Here is an 18,227-nt window from a genome sequence, read left to right on the forward strand (position 1 = left end):
TAGTCGATGTGATAGAGACGGTCTCTGGGCTAATCAATATATGTACTCTGAATTCATGAGTTCTCCCCACGTCGAAGAATCTGAAAACTACCCATCGCTCTATCCCTCCGCGAAGCAATCATCGGGACCAAGAGGCAGAGCGAATTTTCGGATCGCGTCCCCTAGAAAAGACTCTGGGCTCCCTCCGGATGCTTCCGTCGGTCATCAAGAGAGATCCCACCGGTATTCCTCAGAGATATGGTCAGTCAAGTTTCATAGGCAGTTGGGACCGGGAAGGCTCATCAGGAGTCTTAGATAGGCGGAAGTTCATCAGTGGAGCTCTCCCTTCCCACCGCGAACGTGTGCGATATGATCTGTCTGATGGAGTCATGTGGCTTTGGAAATATTCTGCTCAGCGCCTCTAAAGCTCGAGATGTCACAGAAATGCCGCGAGACCGGGCGGAGAAACCTCAATAATATCGGCGGGAATCTGCTTCATTGGCGATCTGTGTTGCATGTAACGAAGTATCAGAGTAGAATTCATCTGGAATTCCGATTCGTTCTCTCCGACGTCGCTGTTCGTTGCCATCATTCAAAATCGGTGAGCCACGATGAGCGCTGGTGGAATGAAGTGCATTGAGTTTCTAGCTCTGTCGCTTGCTCTCTTGAACGATGACATCTGCGCGTTCACAAGCTTCTTCCCTTCGGTCCTGGTACCGAAATGTCCCGATGGCGTATATCTTTGCACTTTGGACGCTGCCTTATCGAAGACCTCCAATAAGACGACTTTCAGCGAGAAAGTGGATGTTGCTTTCAACCTGGACCTTATAAGGTGGGTGTTCCAGCAATCCGCTCCCTGGATATGAGGACGGAATATTTTCGTCGGAGATGGCTCCCCATCAAGCCGCTTGTTGAATCGACAGATCTGTCACGCGGCTCAAAAGACGTCTCTTGAACAAGGCTTTGGCAGCCACAGGTCTGGTACGGAGGCCGCTATTCGACTCCGAGATGTCCCATGAAGCAAGCGAATCCCTGAAAAATTCGGACTCGAGTCGTTACACCCTCGACTCAGGACAGAGCAGTGAGTACGGACAAGTGAATTTATCGTACTGGTATCGGAGGGGTGCAGCATCCAGCTTTTGACAGAATTCAACGTCTGTCGATAGCGGAGAGTTTTTGTGACGAACGCGTCGAAGTACTCATCCCCGAAGTGGGGCAGAATATCCGCGGACAGTGGGTGCTCCTCGGAGGCGACGTGGAGGTGACATCAACTCAATGCGGGTGAGTCTTCGGGACTCTGAGGGTCTCGCCAAGTGGTTCCCCAGACATGATGGGCATTCCCAACAGCCACAGAACTACTGGTCATCCTGGGGGTAGCTCTCATGCGTTTTCATTCTGCAGCAAGTATGCTTCCGGGCCGTGTCAAACTGTGGTCAACAGCCGCTGCAGTCAACGCTTCGGAGAAATATCGCTCCCGGTCATCAACGGAAATCAGTATCAGGTCGAAAGGATCAGAGTTCCCTGTGGATGCACGTGTGAAATTATGCCCGAGAGTTCGGTTCAATAAATCGCTTTCGCGAAATTAGTCCTGGCTTGAACATCCTGGGCTCTCCCAACCGAGGGAATCATGAGGCAAAATTGACTCCCATAGATCGAGAAACGCGATGGGCATGATTGGGAAAAGCTCATTGCGATCTGGTAACCTAATCATCGGATAAGCGGATCACAACGATCGCCGACTCGGTTTTGTTTATCTTGGTCGACACCGTGCATTAGTCTCCGGTACTCGGTGTCCGTCCCCTGATCTCCCCATCGACTGTGAAGGGAAGCGTGCTGTTCACGCGCGACTTTTCGCCGCCGAGAGGCTTACATACATGCTTTTCCTTCTCCGTCATGTCGTTTCATGGTCGCGTCGGAAGCGCGAACGTGAATCATCGATGGACTGAAGGCTTTTCCAGAGCGCTCCCCTCCCTCTCCGGATCTGCCGTTGCGTGTTGCATTCAATTTAGACGAAAGTCGAGCGGGCAATCTGTCTCCATGCAGAAAGGTCTGCATGAGTTTCTCTGAATTTCAACTCCGAGCGATGTTGGCGTGCTCTCTTTATGCGACTCAGAGGACACCGCTTATGAATGGTGACAATCGCGAGAAATCAAATCGAGGGTGAAAAAGAGCGGAATTCCCTGAGTGCTGAAATTATTACTATTTAAGGATTCACGCCGACGTCAAACGCAAAATGTTCCCGGTTGTTGGCACCGGTAGCGGCCGTGAGCGCTACTGAAGTGAGACCGCTCGCGTACCGTGTTTGCTCTTCGAGCATCAATGAAGAGACGGAACAACAATCGCAACAAACCAGCTAATTCGTGCCTTCTAGAGGGCGTTTCGCGCCCTATTCAAATAAACGGTGAGTTCGATTGTTTGCCTGAGTTTCTCGTAATCCCGTCCGCGTGTCGAGGAACTCTTCTCTTCGACCAGTTTACACCCAGGTCGATGCCAAACACGACCTTGAGAGCAAGAGCAGCGCCGCAAAGCAACGCTAAGCGACGTCTCCAGAACTTCAAGCCATCGCTGTCTCCCCGTACTCGACGGTCTTACGAAAACTGCGGCCAATGGAGTTTCCTCATCATGTGACAGTTCTGATGCTGGTGTCTCTGTGCGTCGGCGGCAGCCTCAGCCTGAACGTAAAGCTGCCGAACTTCAGTTTCGAAAACGGAAGCAGTCTGCCACCTCAGGTCAAGTTCGGACCTCCGCCAACGTGTCCCGGGAATGCGACCGTGTGCTCTTTTGATGACATCCGAGGTTTCAGCAAAGACAACGTAACGAGAACGAGGTATGTTCTGTGCTAGGCTCTCGACTCCGAGAGGATGATTCACCTTGACGACCGAATACGCAGTCAGTCACGCTGAAGTTCCGCTCTCATGAGAAGAACAAACTTTTCGGGCGACGAGCTCGATAGAACACCTTTTGATCAGAATTCCCGGATAGTGCTCTGAACAAATAAATCTAATCTCGATTTTCAACGCCCAGCTACTTTCTGCTGAGGTGAGTTCCGCCCGCAGGCTCTAGATCTTCCATCGAACCCTTTACGTTGATTCAATGGAATGCCGACGAATAGAGATGCGTCTCGCCGTTTGGCAAAGCGTTTCCGGGTTGTCCGCATCCCTGAAGTTGTTGCTGTCGCTTCTAGGAAGACGATCATGAAACTTCTGGATGTGCTCGAAACAGCAGCTCAAACGACCGGCCTGGTTAAAGGAAAATTGTTTTCATCGGAAGGGGCGGAAAACGATACGAAAGCGCGGCTTCTGTCACGCAGAAGAAGGAGCGGTAAGACCCTCATTCAGAAAACTTGCAACATCGCTCTCATGTTCCGCCGCTGCTACAAATTGGAGGATTTAGTCTAGCCTGTTTTTTCTCGGAGCATCCCTGGGAAGTGTTTGTTTCCCACGGAAGTTCCCCGTCGTCGAGTCTGCTCATCGTCTCTCGAAGTGAATCTCGGAAGTTGTGCTCATCGGGCATCTGAGTGATGGACAGTAGTTCACTCGAGGACATTTGGGGAAAATTTCAGAGCCTAATGCGACGCGAATACACGATGATTGGAGCTTCCTGGAAAAAAGAGAATATACTCCGAAATAACTCGTTCGGGGAAGCATCTCAACATGTTCGAATTGGCGCATCTAGGTCAAGGCAGTGCCGGCATTTAGTTCAGCATCTGATTCGAATGTGATTCCGGTGACATCACTTGTGTCTCTGGTCTCATTCGGTGACGGATCAGATTCGCGCCGCCGAACGCAATCGATTCGCCTATGCAGTCTCCGTCGTTGCTCCGTTCTAGGAGATGCGAATGAATAGGCGCTCCCAGTTTGCCCCACCAGCTTTATCTCAGATGACCTTAAAACTTCCCTGTCCTCATGAGGGGCACAAGACTTCGGAGGAGGCCGATAAGAAGCAGCAAGAGCATATCCAGTATGAGATAGACATGTCCAGTATTTCTCCATGAATCGATTCCATGTATATATGCATTCCAGGGGGGTTCGTGAGTCTGTGCAGTGAAATATCCAAGCCGAACGAATATCCTGAAATTGGAAAAAACAAGGACGGGAAATGGAGATATTTGACGGGACGTCAGGTCGTGCATAGCGCCTATTGTGTGTGAGTGATCCGTCCGGAATCATTTTTGTTCCGATCGGGCAATAATCGCCTGTTGAACAGAGACTCAGAATAAACGAGCTACTCGATCCCGGGTCGATTACTGCCAACTCAGTAGCATGCGGAGGATCGCTTTCCCCGAGGTCCTCTGGCTCGCGGGAGCGGGAGACAACGCCTATTCCGCGGACGTCTTCGATTGAAAGAAGCTCTGTTTCGAACCGGAAGTGCTGCAGCCTTGTCTACTTTCTATGTTTTGCGCTTCCAGGAACGAGGGAGGTGCTTGTTCCGGTGACATCAAACTGAATTCTCCTCGGGAGATCAGTCTCTGTGCTCAGAAATACGGCTTCTCGCCAATGATCGTATTCGACGAGGAGTCTCAGAAGTTTGATAACGATCAGATCGTAGTACCATGCGGCTGTCAGTGTCAATTTGGAAACGGTTGATTCCTGTCTAATGGGAATAAAATCTCTAGTCAATTTACCAAGACAGGGATATTCCACTCGACATGGATGAGAAGTAGTCGCAGACTCCTTCGCTGTCGAAAGTTTTTTCCCTTCAATCATTATGTAAACGAATCGCGTTCACCGTCCACAGTCCCGTCAGAAGTACAGCGTGCCTCCATCGGACATATGAGGCTTCGTAGGAGGGTTCTCCCTCTTTCCGAAAAGTATCACAATCACGAAGATATTCCGGCACCATCTCAGCAGCGAGGAGCCTCCGGAGAAAAGTGCCTATGGCGATCTTCGGAGCCGAGAGATACCACAAACTCAGTCTCGCCCGGGATGATGTACCGAAGGGATATTTAGTTACAGTGGCCCGCTTTCCAGGAATCAAGCGGGCATAATTCTCATCTAGGCCCCCATGGCAAGGGCGCTCACTCGCCGAGCATCGGACTCATTGTTTTGATATTCATCTGTGAAGCTTCAATTCTACACATGAGCCTCGTTTTCGGCTTCAGTGGAATGAGCTCTGCTGTCCTCGTGGGTACACAAGTGGGTCACAGTCTGACGGGGATCCTCCTCGATGGACAGCTCTTCAGTCGCAGGCTCCGCGGAGACGAACTTGAGCAAAGAAAAAACTCTGGCCTACATCCTAGCGGATGGTCCCCGGCCAGGAACACCTTTTGTTGGCATTCCTCACTCCGAACCGAGCGAGAAGACACCTTATCTAAACGAGTGGGTTTCCTTCCCCGAGTTGACATCTGCAGTCTCGAAGTCAAGGCCGTAACTCTCACTCCCAAGGTCGACTCTTTCCACACGTGTTCCCAACACACATCCCTCGCCTATTCCCATGACCCTTTCCCCATTTAGGGAATCAGTTAAATAGGCGCGCCTCTCCCAGACGACTGACAGAAGTAGCGACGAAATTCACGGTGAAATTCAGTCATTCCGTCAAAGGAATCTCGAGCGGAAACGTTCGCTAAGCGGGATAGCCTCCTGGACTGTCGATAACCGAGTAGGAGCGTCCGAGCGAAACTAGCGCGCAACCTTCTCGCCTACCACTCGCAGTAGCCCGCTCGAGTAGATTTGGTTTTCTTCGAAAGTCTGTGGATATCAAACGGCACGCTGGATCCCCGGGTGGTTAGGAAAGGAAGTTTACCTTCCATATTCAAGTGAGTTTCTGGGTAGACTAGTTAAGTTCTCGAGAGTGTTTCGTCAAAGATCAGCTGTAACCCGCCCCATCCCCCCCAACCAGCCTCGAAAAGGTTCGGATGTCCCAGAGGGCGACTTTGCAGCTTCGAACAGCTGATTGAATCGGCAGCCATGGCTTTCGGTAGCAGGCAGGACTGCAATTCCTTTCGAGAATGTTGTAGAAACCTCGGGGTCAAGATTGGGACTTCGAGATCAAAATATCTGAGACAGAGAGCTGGTAGATGGTCGAAAATCCTCTATCGAGTTCGACGCTTCCCCTGTCCATTATAAGCAGTTGTCTACTTGAGAAACCTGTCAGGGGATAAGCCGCACGTGGTACATTGACCTATTGACAGGAATTGAGCTGCTTCTCCGCAATGGCAGGGTCAAAAGGCTTTCTCCGCCGGTAATCGCAGCTCTAAAATATGTATGTCATAAGTACAGTATACATATGCCGTACTGAATGATTTATTTGGACTCTCGGATCCTAGAGCCGTCGGGCTGAATAGTCGATGAACTGAGAGCTGGGCCACCGCTTAATAGCGTGAGATCGTACCGCAGCGTTTCTTTTCGATCGAGCGATCCGCAGATGGGACCTCTAGATAGAGCCATTTCGAAACTCGCTTCTTATACTGTTCGCGCTTCGGGCATCCTCATGCCAGTTTTTATTCTGATTCGTGACCTCATGTTTCCGCAGAATGTTCACAAAGAGTGTTGCTCCTCAAGCCTGGAAAATCCGTTCTCCATGAGTCGGGTAAAGATGAGCGTGGAAAACGCGGATTCCGAAGCATGCTCTCGCTCGTCTCGATTTACGAGACTCCTGACGAAGCAAGTTGTCCCTGCAGAAATGCAAACGACATTCATGGAGATGTGTGTGATAGTATCCGTGCGAGGCACACGGCGAGCCAGAGTGGCTCTAGGGACCATATGACATCCCCGACAGGTGCCACTACAAAGTATCCCTCGCGGAACATTTCCGTGAAATCAGCGAGTGTCATAAGCTCCTGGGAATCATTTTTTCGTGAACTAGCAAGAAACATGCTCGTTGCGGCGTCCCCTCCCCGGATACTTTGAGAATGAGAGATCGGAAAGACTTCTGCAAGACCTTCGAGGAGAATCGAATCAGATTCTCGGAGGGGGCATGTGAAGGAGTGCTAATGTGAAGTTTGGCGGTCGTGTGTCCACTGGGCTCGATGCCAAGTTCTTGCACTGGTCGATGCACGGGAAGTTAAGCTGCAACATGTGCGGGGGAACTTACTCGTGATCAAGCGATCTCCAAAGGCAACATGTCCGAATCAGTTCAGTGCTCTCTGTCTGCGGAGCATATCGGAGACTCCTCTGAGATGCGATTTCCGGGATGTTCGACCGTGTCCCTTCGGGTCAGAGCATTGAAGGAAACCAGCGCATTCAGAACCGCGGAGTCTCCTCATATCACTCCGATTAGTATGGTTTCGAATGCTCCAAGTTTTACGACTTCAGCTTCTGTCTCAAACGAGCATATTCAGACTCGGTGCAATGGGATATCTTATTGAGGCCAGCGATAGACTCGGTGACGTAAGAGCGGTTTCGCGGAGAGAAAAGTTCGACTGATCGGATGGCCAGATCCAGACGCAGTACTTTATATGCGAACCACCCCAGCTGCGAGGCGGTGCGATCGGTCCGCGGGACCCTTCGAGATTCTTCTCGCGGACGAGATCTCGATGGGGAAACAGAAGAACGAATGGTCGAGTCACAATTGCACACACAGCTCGAATTCGCTCTCTTCATGGACGAGTAATTCCGGTTTCGTAAAACTTAATTAATCGTTCACCCGATCGAGAGAAGAACTCTGCCGAGCCCCGCGAACAGCGGAGCCGGCAAGCGAGAGCGCAGACGTGGTTTTGTAAACTGTAAACCCTAGCTACGTCATTCTCGATCCGGGATCGGGGGGGATACATGGTGGATGGCTTTGATTCATAGATGGCATTCCATGGAATTGGATAATCGTTCGTCGCTAGAGTTTCGTTACCGTTTCTCCTTACAGGAAGATGCCTATACGGACGGATTCCCTGCTGTCAACGATAGCCGAAGCCTCTGCAGCCGGCGTTTCTGTGAAGAATCATTACAAGCTAGTGGTGATGGGTGCTTCGCGAGTTGGAAAGTCAGCCGTGATACAGAGATTTCTCTACAACAACTTTCCGGTCAAATATACGCCGACAGTTGAAGAATTCCATTCCGGAGAGTTCGATTTCAATGGTGAGCGCTCCCCTCCTTGCATTCTCCTGTCTTCCATTGGGATGGCACTGCATCGAAAGTTTTCCCCAACAACTCGCATCATCGAACCTGAACCATCAACATGCTCGTCTGAAGCCCGAGCTCTGATGACGTAAAATTAAATGAAGTCCGCTCCGAAGATAGCACTGAAATTTTCATCACCGCAGGTATTTCGATTACATTAGACATCATCGACACATCGGGATCCTACGAATTTCCTGCGATGCGTAGGCTCTCTATCGAAACAGGTGAGAATCGCTTCGGAATGCTTTTTGGTTGGCGCAAGCAATAGGTGTCCCGAACTTAAGCTAAGTAGTCTCATGGAGATTCGTGACTTTGGAAGTTTTCGTGGTCGAGCATCTATGAGAGATTCGCGGCGGAGATACAACGTTCCGGACTTCTGTATCAGAGTCTCATATCGGAATTCCCGATGAATATCAGGTTTCGGGATCCTTGGTGGAGAATCTCGGATTTCGAAATTTTTTGTGTGAACCTCTGATTCCGGAACTTCCATGGGAACCCCCTAAGAACTGCACGAGGAGATGCCGAAATTCGTTTTCATAAAGCATTCACGAGCTTTAACAGCCCCGCTCACACCAAGAGAGAATCTGACAATCAGATGAAGGGAGATAAAGAGACGTTGAGTTGGACCGTTAGTTCATCCGCCCGTTCGCTTATTCGCTTACCCACCCGCATTCAGAGCGTCGTTCCTGTCGTGATACTGCGGGCTGGTAAAAGTTATTCCAGCTGCTACAGCAATATATTATTTATCACGTTCCGAATAAGGCTGCACGGATCTCCGGCCACGAACGTCTTTTAGACGCTCCGTTCTCCTTACGGTCTACGGCCTGAAAAGAGCACAAAAGCGCAATCGAGAGAGTATACGGGCAAATCAAGCGCTCCATTTGCGGGGCGGAATAAATGAGTTTGTTTGTTCTTCCAGGGGACGCGTTTTTGTTAGTGTTCGCGGTCGACGATGCAGCTTCTTTCGAGCAGGTTGTCCAATTGCGAGATGAGATACTCTCGTACAACAACAAGGAACGGCGATCGATAATTGTAGTTGCCAACAAGGCCGATCTCAGCAGCGATTCGTGGCGAATCAAGCGAGAGTTAGCGGAAACTCTTGTTTCCATCGATTGGGAACTCGCTTACGTCGAGTGTTCGGCGAAGGACGGACGCAACATAATCGAGATCTTCCGTCGTATCATGCTCCAATGCAAGATACCCTACGAGCTGAACGAGCGCATTGTCAACAAGCAACGCCGTCGATCCCTACCTGTGCACAACACTCAACCGTCACTGAAAGACAAAGCGCTCCTCAAGAGAAACTCGTGCAACGTGTCATGAAGAATACAGGGAGAAGCTTGTTCATGATGAACGAGTACGCTGCGCTCCTCTCGGTCCGGACTCAGACGCTCCTGGGAGCAGCACGGAGTCCCGGAACTCAATGGGTCCTAATCCTGGCTCCGACAGACCCGTCTTCTTCCCTCTCCCGTCGATACGTATGGAGTCAAACAACTGGCACATCAGCGTAGCTTTATGCACATACACCGAAGGTATGAGAATCTTTATAGACACACGCGAAACCATCAACGAGTGGAGGAGAACCTCGAGTCTACACAATATACATATGATGCGGGAGAAGAGCCTCTCATCTTCCAAGGAGAGATGCTCGACAACTATGAATTCACGGAACAAATATCGCCTTGCCGGATGAATGATCGTTGACTGAGCGTCTGGATACTACAACGAATGTTCAGTAGTCTAGAGCCCTGTAGACTCCAAACTCTGATGTGCGACTGCTGGAATGTTGATAAACGCTGCGACTGTTTGTTTGATTGATTGATCGGTTGATTGGCTGATTGATTGGTGGATAATTCAGATGGGACATGGGATTGGACGAACATATTCGGATTCGACCACCGAAGAATTCGCTGTCCGAGTGATGTGTTGATTGATTGAGCGCGCGATTGATGAATGATTGATTGGTTGTTCAAGTGGTGGGGAACTGTATTTTTCAGTATCACATCACTCCTGTTGTTGATCGAAAAGAGGAGATATTTATGAATTGTTCGCCCGTCTTGTAAAAAGAGTTTTAATAAAAATTATGACTTTTTGGCTTAAAATGTAAGTCTGGCTCACTCCAACACGCGGATACGCAACGGGGAGGTCCTCCGGTATTCCTTATCGCACCCATCTTCCGGAGGCAATTGGGCTGTACAGGAGGACGGAGAACCCGAGTCACATTGATCAGGCAGCGAACATCGAGGCACTTATCCAACTCTGAGATCGAGAAACTTCGAACCTTTAATTTGGCTGAAATGTTGCGCAATCGGAAGCAGCAGATGCAGCCTAGGAACAGTCTGAGATCGGGTGAGTTTGAGCCACTGTAAGGGCTCCTCTGGGACCTCTAAGGAGAATTCGGCTAGGGTGTTATTTTCGTTTCCACAGTCCCGAGTTGCGTCTTGGAGACGGCAGAGAATCTCCTGTGGAAATGGAAGCGATTGCTGTGTTGGAGAAGCCCATCCCGCTTGATTCTGAGTGAGCGATATCTTTCCGCGTACAAGACGAAAATCGTTCCCACCGTGAAATCTTCCCGCTGTTGACTCGACTTGATGAATCTCTCCCGCGAGAAAGCGCCCGCTGAAAATCGTCTTTTGACGGAACCGAGAGAGATGGGTAGGGCGTGGGGCTCCAACCAGAATTCCGCTACTCTCAGCTGAAAGAATCCCAGCAGCTGGAGAACTCTTCTAATGTCTTCATGGACCGATTTATCGGGAGGTTTTATCTGGCTCCTCTCCAAGAAATCTCATGTGGGTGAACGATCGCAAGCAGCGCTGCCCCCGCATCAGAACACACTACAAATCAATCATCGTAATAACGGTATCGTCAGACAGTCGCGACTTTAATGGAAGCTCATTCAGCGGTTCCTACTTCTCATGCCTTCGCGATGGCGCTGGACGGATGCCGTTAGGTTCTCTGGGGATATGACCGCGGGAGCGCTGAGAGCTCGAGAAATTATCAGGTCGGCAATGAGCCGGATATGCCGATCCGACCGACGCGACGTATCTGCTGGGCAGACGCAAAGCTCAGAGAAGACGTAGGAAGATTCGGGATGGTCTAACTCGGGTCGTCATACCGGAGCTGCTCCCAACTTGAAGCATTTTAGATATCCTCCTTCGGATGGCTGAGGTCGTCCGAGTTAGCGTCCCGTAAATCGCTAAACGCTATCCTGTCCTCTGTCCAGCCCCGGGGATAGAAACCCATCGCGGAGTTCACATATTGAGCCTTGAACCTGCTCTTGATGCCTCGCTGAGCCCTCTATGCTCTGCAAAGTAAGCCACTCTTGGCCTTGTATCGTCGGGCCAATGAAGAATCCCGCAACGGATGAGGCATTCGTCGAAATGAGGGAGCCGCGCGAGCCTATTGTCCAGCTCACATTCCCGTGTGCTCGATCTAGGATTCCCTACTTTTCTTCCAAGATGAGCTTCACTCGTAAACTTGAACCTCATTAGTGTGGGCTCTTTCCTTCGAAATAAGCTCGTCTCGCCCTCGGCCAACTCGCGCCCTCTAGACCCCCCGACAGCGTGACTCGTGGACGCAGGTAATTCGAGAAGGAATTCACAATCAGTAGCAGATGTACTTGCAGGTAGGTTCTATGACCATCTCTCAAGGCCCCGATGCCCCGCGAAATCCGATGCCAGACGACGAACCACTGCCGTAGCTCAACAACGAGGGTCTCCACGAGCACGAGAGAGAAGTGTTCAGGAAACTTCCGAGGTTTCAAGGATGACTCCCACTGACTTGCGTCTTTGATAACCATCTCCTCTCATGTACGTATCATGACGATACATTTTTTTCTACCGCCATCTGTAGGTGGCGATCTCAACAACTGGTACAACTTTCCGCAAAGGGCAGTCATACTTTCAAGTCTGTCATGATCCCAAGTCTGAGGTTCTTGTCGGTTAACTTATTCCAGCAAACGAATTATACGAATTTATGCCTATACATATATGCGCGATTGCAAGCACCAGATGTTCTGACGAAGACAATCATGAATCCAGTCATATCCAGACAATCATGAACCGGACGGACATACCGAAAAACAAGGGAGAGCAGCCAAGCTGATATTCCAGTGACGCTGACAATGAATATATCGCTCAACGTGTGACGCCCGATTAAGGATCAGATCCCCATTCTCAGGTCAGCAGACCTAAGGAGCCCCATACGTTCCATGGATGATCCCACATAGGATATTATCTGTGTGCTGTGAAAGGGCTTTTCGAGCACCGTTATGTGCTTCGTGGATGACATCATATTATGTCTCGCGAATAATTCACGTAAGAGGAAGTTCGACTGCCGGACGCAGCTCGAACATGAGCAAGAAGATACTCGAATCGCTGCTGTTTTGTTCATCTGTTTTGGTTGGATTCTTTCCCTCGGCACTGTTGACCCGAGCTCGGAGCCTGTAGAGCGTAGCTTGAGATAAAACGCCCTTATCGGTTGACCCGCTAGAGAACGCAGTGCAGCTCAGCGCCGTAAGTATCACTCGAAGATAATCGTGATTTGCTCTCGACGCTTATATGGACTCGATCTCGCTCACTAGAAGCGAGCGAACCCTAATCGGACGAGCCTTATGTCAACCTAAAGGAACACCGATAAGAGCTGAAGGAAGAGCTCCCGGGACAACCGTGAGGGCGCGAAATCGAAATTTGACTTCGGCAATGACGGCTCGTTCTATACGGGATAATGATTCCACGGGACCGTCGTCATGCGAGCTGACCCTTAGCCAAAGCTAGACCTCACAAGGTTTTCCGAGCTCGTAAGGTAAGCTCCGACGTCACCGCGGGACACCGGAAAGTCACTGCTTGCTTGCAAGACCGGCACTCTGCGAGACACGGCATTATTCCCGCGGCGAAAAGTGCATTCTCTACTCGAGAAGCCGAGGATCGCAGCAGCTTGTCGAGCTAAAGTGCAATTTTCGCTCAGGCGAAAAGGAGTACGGTTTCCCCCCGGCTGAGCTTGCACTTCAGAGGGCGGTGAATGAAATGTGAGGGAGGATGAGTATCCATTATTCCATCCGGATCATGTACGCGATCCATGTCTGGAACTCGCGTCGATTTTTGACCCCTGAGCGCAAAAAAATCCAATTCAAAATCTTAGTCCTACTGATAGGACTGGACTAATCGATGGATGCTCAGACTCCAGGAACGGAGCGAATATCAGCCTAACGAAGGCGGCAAAGCCGAAAAAACGAGGATTGATGGGAGCTTCTATGTTCGCGTGTTTGATATGTGATGCTTGTGAGCATCTCAAGGTTGAAGTGAGTGAACGCCCAGCTCGCCCTCGTTTCTGGCTCGTGGTCCGTCTCTTCAAGCTACTAGGCAAGCCTGTAGACAAGAAAGCAAGAAACCACCTGACCGCCATAGAGCGCCCGCCATCGCGCTACTAGTTTGAGCTCAGTGTCGAACACCGACAAGAGCGGGCGCATCTTACGCAATTCGCGAGCGTTTCTTAAAGTGCGGTGAGTTACATTGCGATTTCTTCGTCGTCGGACAGTTTATTGCAGCAGGTGTATTCTGCGGCATTTCGAGGAGCCAAGTGAGGCCGTCTCCTGTGATTTTGTGAGAGACGCATTCATCGTTATTAGCCGAGCTGAGGTGTCCCTTTGGTCTCGAATTTCTTCTTCCGTCTCTCTTACGAATAAGCAATATCTAGCTCGGATTTCACGCGGACTTAGTGATATTCATAAATGAGATTGGATCCCTAGAGTTGTTTTCCACCCGAGACTTCCTGTTCCTCCCAGTTGTACCTTCTCTGATTTCCTCTCTCGAATTTTTCCGTCTCTAGCTCAGCCGCAAAACGGAAGTTCTCCTTTGCCTTCTTCGTTTCGAATTGAGCTGGACAAACTCTCGAGCTGTCCTCCGATCTTGTCCTTCGACTTCGATGTTCTTTGCCACACGAAAGATTTGTGGAACATTTCCATTCGGAGGATTTCGGTTTCGCTATAGGTCAGGCTACTGTGATGAGCCTCTACGAGTCTGAAGGAGGCAGGTTGAGTGACTAACTGACTGACTGGCTGGCTGGCTGGCTGGTTGTATTTTAGGGGAGATCTCCCTCAGATGATTCGACGCGCTTCCAGCCTGAGTCACGCACTCTTCCGCCCGACAACAAGATAATAGTCCATACAAGCAGGCTCCGCGCACCCACGAAGTTGCTATTACCGTTTTCGCGGAAGAGTTCGCCCGAGGGAGCGGACAGCGAGTTGTACGAACGTCGCGACGCAGCCATGTGATTTCCACATTCCTCGTGAGGGGCTATTTTTATCTGCACAACAATGCCGAGGCACACCATTCCGCAATGTAGACTTCGATGCATTGACTCGACTCGGGATGCTAATGGCTCTCGGAGCCAGGTCAATATTTCTCCGAGAGATAGATAGGTAGTCACTCGGTAATCGGCTCGAGGGAGGGGTTGCGGAAGGAAGCCGCTCGATGATTAATTTTCTCCCAAGCGGAGACTGCGTTCGAAGAGTATTATACGGAGTCGTTCTCATGGACGTCAGTTCTCATGCAAATCCTCTGCAAGCTGAGCCGGGCCGCCGTAAAGGTTTCACTCAGGGAATTTCCGAGCGATTCCACGAGGGAAGTTTGTTCGGAAAACTCCACGAGTGGGCGTTATGGGAGTCGGAGTCGAACGGAGTAGACACGGCCGCGATGTGAACAAATCAGTGATCCGATCTAGGAGCTTCGAGTCGACTTGCTTTCGTTCACGAAATCCCACGAATGTAGGTCGTTTCCAATTTAGTCGGCGTTCCGGTCTGGATCACTTGTAGTTAATCGGGTTAAATATAATTTTCTTTCTTCCAGAGGACCCTAATCTGCACAATGGTTCGGAACAACGTTGAAGTACGCCCATTCGTGCCTCGAGTCTACCAAAGGAATGTGGATATCGAAGGCAGTCTCGTGCGACCCTGCATAGCGGACATCGATCGTCGTCAAGGCGTCGTTCACGCTGTCTCCTCCCTGGTAGAGGAGAAAGTGAGTACCGCGACTGAAGTTACTATAGGGACATGAACCTTTTTCCTTTACTAGAGCTTCTTGATACTGCGACCTCACTCCTAGCCTTACAAGATCACGAGCTTGCTTCGCGAGCGGAGCTCTAGTCTCACAACTATGACGACAGAAGACGCTCAGACAGGCTGAGACTTTACTCGGATGAGAGTCTCGTGCCGTTCAGCTTTCAGTGGGTGCGATTATGTCCAGTCGACCGATGCCAAGCAGGCTTAATAACATCAGATCCACTTATCTTACGGTGCCCTTGGCGCGGCGCTCGCGGATCGGAGGCCGAAACGCAGCTAAAGAAAGCTTATACCTGAAAAAAGGATTAATTATGAGGAGCCGATCGACAATAATACATTCATCGAGACTCCTTCAAGTGATCCATCCCGGAGGATCTATGGAAGAAAGCTCTGTCGGAAGATTCACTCTAGATTCACTTCCCGTGCTTTGAAACAGTCAGTCAGCCAGCGAGTGCCCGGGTAGTCTAGTTTCCCAAGCCGGCAGTCGAGTGAAGCCTCGTCTCTGTTGACAATGCTCTCCGAAGTTTGCCCACACTCTTCCGAGCAGGGTCATCGCACGGGGAAAGTTCTCGTTTGTGAAAAACTCGATAGAGTGGCTCGCACGAGCTTTTTGAAGGTTCTCCGATTGCAACGCCACCGAAGAGCCTCGCAACAAGATTACAAGCACGCAGTCCTTTTCGACCAGTGGGGAAATCCCTCGGAAAATCCTCTCATCGATCGAATCGAGTCCGCTCGATCGAAGCATGAGTCGGCATCGGACCATTTGACGAAGCTGTCGTTCCGAATTGCAGGAAACCGCCAGGAGCGATGTGCGAGAGTATGAACGACTTTGCAAACAAATTTCACAGCATCGACTCCGAAGTCAGATGGAAGCCCGCGCCCAGGAACACGACAGGATTATCCGGAGTGCTTTGAACGCATCCGATATGCAAAGGTAAATGTTCTATCTCGCTGTCGGCTGTCACGACACAGATTTTTGATTCGAGGCAGAGAACGAACGAGGCCCAAACGGCTGTTAAGACCGAGGTGTTCTCGAGTATTAATGATTTTTTTCCGTTTCAGGATCCACGTGCTCGACGGACCGTTCTGCCGACTTCTCATGCCGAACGAGTCGATCCGAGGACATTCGAAACACGCGGTCCACTTGAAGATGATGGAGAGCCGCCGACTCCAAGATGTGCATGACGCCTGGGAAGCGACCAAGGACGACGAAAGGAGGGCACGCGTGAGGAAACTATTCCGTCCCTCTGAAGTAACAGCAATCCCTGAAATGCCATATCATCGTGCCTACAGGAACCCGTCGAAATTCGATTTCTAACACAGCACCGCTGCCACCGCGTCTGTAAATAATAAACCTCATTGTTGTTAATTGCTCTTGGAAACTCCCTCTTCGATAGGCGCTCTTAGCTAGCTGCTCGTCGCCGGCACTCTCGAATTACAGTCGCCGAATTCCGATCACTGACATGACCCTCCCTCCGAGGAATTCCACCCGTGTGCCTCGAACCATTGTCAAGCGCAGCCTTGAGACGTCTGTACATTTATTTTCCGCTGCCGATGGCCGGGATCATCTGGAAATCCTCAACTGTTGTGAGGATTCCGCCACCTACTGTCGAAGAACGGGAAACACTCGCGGCGGAATATCAGGATCATCGGCTCCTTAGACGAACGCTCGTCCGATGATGGAACTTTCGGAGAGTCCATGCATGAGTGTCAAGGTGGGCACCTCCACACGTATGCAAGCCGGTCTGCGGGCCCCGTCCACGTGGAGTCCAAAGTTTTCCCGAAGTGCTGGCAAACCATCCAGTGTCTCGACCTCAAGTCCCATGAATCCGATCCCGGAGGAATACATTAGCATACCGGAAGCCGTGCGTTCGAGCGGAGCTATTTGATGATTGGAACGCCCATCGAGACACTCATTCACTAAGTAAGTCACTGAACGAGGCGCTCGAAAGATATTCATCGAAAGCCCGAGTGGAGTCGATGATGAGCCGCGCTCGAGGAAGCTTTTCGGGTCGTCTAATATTTCCCCTCGAAAAGAACGGGAATGGCCATCCGGCATAGACGGTGATGAAATCAGTTCACAGCGCAGTCTTGCCGGGGGAGTCTGAGTGACTTGGTTTAGGACCGAGCTCTAATCCCAGATCGGACTAGTCCCATCTCTAGAGGATTTGAGGAGATTCCGCATCGGAGTATCGGCATTGCACAACGAGACTTCGTGCGATTCTCGCAGCCGGATCCAGTCGATCTCGGCGAGATTTGGTTTACGACATGCATGCAGACCAGAAACTATCCGCGGGAAGCAGCTGACGTCAAAGACGCTCTGCTACAACGTGGGCGGTAAACAACAAACACATAGACCACAATATCTCTCCTATTCATGGTCGAGTCCAGATTTACCTGCTTCGTTACTATTTCGGTTTGCACGACGCCAGGAACGAACGGGTCCCGTTTGTCATTGGCCGGAGAGACAGCTGCCATCCCTCCGATAGATCACCTCGCGATACTCCGAGCTATCAGTGTTTGCGACAAAGGAAGCAATTACGTGATATTGAGAAGGCAGTAGTGCCGTGACAGATTTCCCAATAAAGTAATAAACACAGCGCGATGCAACACATCGGGTCTCTCGAACGTTCCATCGATTCACCTTCTCGGCGGCCTGCCGAACGAAGCCAAACATCGACGTCGAAGAGGAAAATAGCGGCTCTGAGCAGCATCAATGCGATAGGTCGCCTGTAGCTTATGATAACAGACGAAGCCCCGAGTCCTCCGAGGAGAGGCACGCAAATCCATTTTGAGCTGAATCGGAGGCGTGCCCTCCCACGACAACCTTCGTTTTTACTCGACGCGAGGTTCATTGATGAACAATTTCCGGTGACATTCGTCGCCCGTGAATCGATTCTACGCGTGGATGAATCGAACCCAAAGATCGACTTCTGACGAGGAGACAGACTGTCGCCTCGCGGTATTCTCAATAACTTTGGTCCCCCAGGCGTTGTCCCCCGGGGGAGCCATCCGAAGATTGCCAGAAACGAGAGTTACAGAGAAATTTCGGGGAAATTCGAGCTGCTCAGGATTCGATCAGGCGCCGGGCTTCCATAATTCGATTCTCGAGCTCTTGTCACCCGCTTCAATGGAGGCTT

At 50.7% G+C, this 18,227-nt stretch overlaps 4 protein-coding genes across 4 annotated transcripts; all 4 read left to right on the forward strand.

The window, feature by feature from the left end:
- Positions 1-574: 574 nt before the first annotated feature.
- Positions 575-1,546, forward strand: LOC100905091 (uncharacterized). Its single transcript, XM_003742583.2, has 4 exons — positions 575-811; positions 903-1,060; positions 1,146-1,260; positions 1,381-1,546. Exons 1-4 carry the CDS (start codon positions 591-593, stop codon positions 1,544-1,546), a joined length of 660 nt encoding a protein of 219 aa, XP_003742631.2. The 5' UTR covers positions 575-590.
- A 1,039-nt stretch (positions 1,547-2,585) lies between these two features.
- On the forward strand, positions 2,586-4,565 carry LOC100905234 (uncharacterized). The gene is made up of 5 exons (XM_003742584.1): positions 2,586-2,806; positions 3,004-3,018; positions 3,164-3,300; positions 4,002-4,125; positions 4,388-4,565. The coding sequence occupies exons 1-5, from the start codon at positions 2,586-2,588 to the stop codon at positions 4,563-4,565; spliced, it is 675 nt and encodes a 224-aa protein (XP_003742632.1).
- A 999-nt stretch (positions 4,566-5,564) lies between these two features.
- Positions 5,565-9,985, forward strand: LOC100898893 (GTP-binding protein Rhes). The gene is made up of 4 exons (XM_003742542.2): positions 5,565-5,734; positions 7,777-7,988; positions 8,174-8,254; positions 8,950-9,985. Exons 2-4 carry the CDS (start codon positions 7,781-7,783, stop codon positions 9,351-9,353), a joined length of 693 nt encoding a protein of 230 aa, XP_003742590.1. The 5' UTR covers positions 5,565-5,734; positions 7,777-7,780; the 3' UTR covers positions 9,354-9,985.
- Positions 9,986-13,468: 3,483 nt separating this feature from the next.
- LOC100899039 (uncharacterized) lies at positions 13,469-16,451 on the forward strand. The gene is made up of 4 exons (XM_003742543.1): positions 13,469-13,530; positions 14,876-15,046; positions 15,879-16,021; positions 16,150-16,451. Exons 2-4 carry the CDS (start codon positions 14,894-14,896, stop codon positions 16,403-16,405), a joined length of 552 nt encoding a protein of 183 aa, XP_003742591.1. The 5' UTR covers positions 13,469-13,530; positions 14,876-14,893; the 3' UTR covers positions 16,406-16,451.
- Positions 16,452-18,227: the final 1,776 nt, after the last annotated feature.

Source organism: Galendromus occidentalis, unplaced genomic scaffold, assembly GCF_000255335.2.
Source record: "Galendromus occidentalis unplaced genomic scaffold, Mocc_1.1 scf7180000077427, whole genome shotgun sequence".
Classification (NCBI taxonomy): domain Eukaryota; kingdom Metazoa; phylum Arthropoda; class Arachnida; order Mesostigmata; family Phytoseiidae; genus Galendromus; species Galendromus occidentalis.

Coding starts and splice junctions, on each gene's coding strand:
- LOC100898893 (XM_003742542.2), top strand. CDS start 7,781: ATGCCTATACGGACGGATTCCCTGCTGTCAACGATAGCCGAAGCCTCT. Junction 7,989..8,173: donor CGGAGAGTTCGATTTCAATG/GTGAGCGCTCCC, acceptor TCATCACCGCAG/GTATTTCGATTACATTAGAC. Junction 8,255..8,949: donor TAGGCTCTCTATCGAAACAG/GTGAGAATCGCT, acceptor TTGTTCTTCCAG/GGGACGCGTTTTTGTTAGTG.
- LOC100905234 (XM_003742584.1), top strand. CDS start 2,586: ATGGAGTTTCCTCATCATGTGACAGTTCTGATGCTGGTGTCTCTGTGC. Junction 3,301..4,001: donor GTCACGCAGAAGAAGGAGCG/GTAAGACCCTCA, acceptor TATGCATTCCAG/GGGGGTTCGTGAGTCTGTGC. Junction 4,126..4,387: donor GTGCATAGCGCCTATTGTGT/GTGAGTGATCCG, acceptor TTGCGCTTCCAG/GAACGAGGGAGGTGCTTGTT.
- LOC100899039 (XM_003742543.1), top strand. CDS start 14,894: ATGGTTCGGAACAACGTTGAAGTACGCCCATTCGTGCCTCGAGTCTAC. Junction 15,047..15,878: donor CCTCCCTGGTAGAGGAGAAA/GTGAGTACCGCG, acceptor TCCGAATTGCAG/GAAACCGCCAGGAGCGATGT. Junction 16,022..16,149: donor AACGCATCCGATATGCAAAG/GTAAATGTTCTA, acceptor TTTCCGTTTCAG/GATCCACGTGCTCGACGGAC.
- LOC100905091 (XM_003742583.2), top strand. CDS start 591: ATGAGCGCTGGTGGAATGAAGTGCATTGAGTTTCTAGCTCTGTCGCTT. Junction 812..902: donor TTCAACCTGGACCTTATAAG/GTGGGTGTTCCA, acceptor TTGAATCGACAG/ATCTGTCACGCGGCTCAAAA. Junction 1,061..1,145: donor CCTCGACTCAGGACAGAGCA/GTGAGTACGGAC, acceptor GTCTGTCGATAG/CGGAGAGTTTTTGTGACGAA.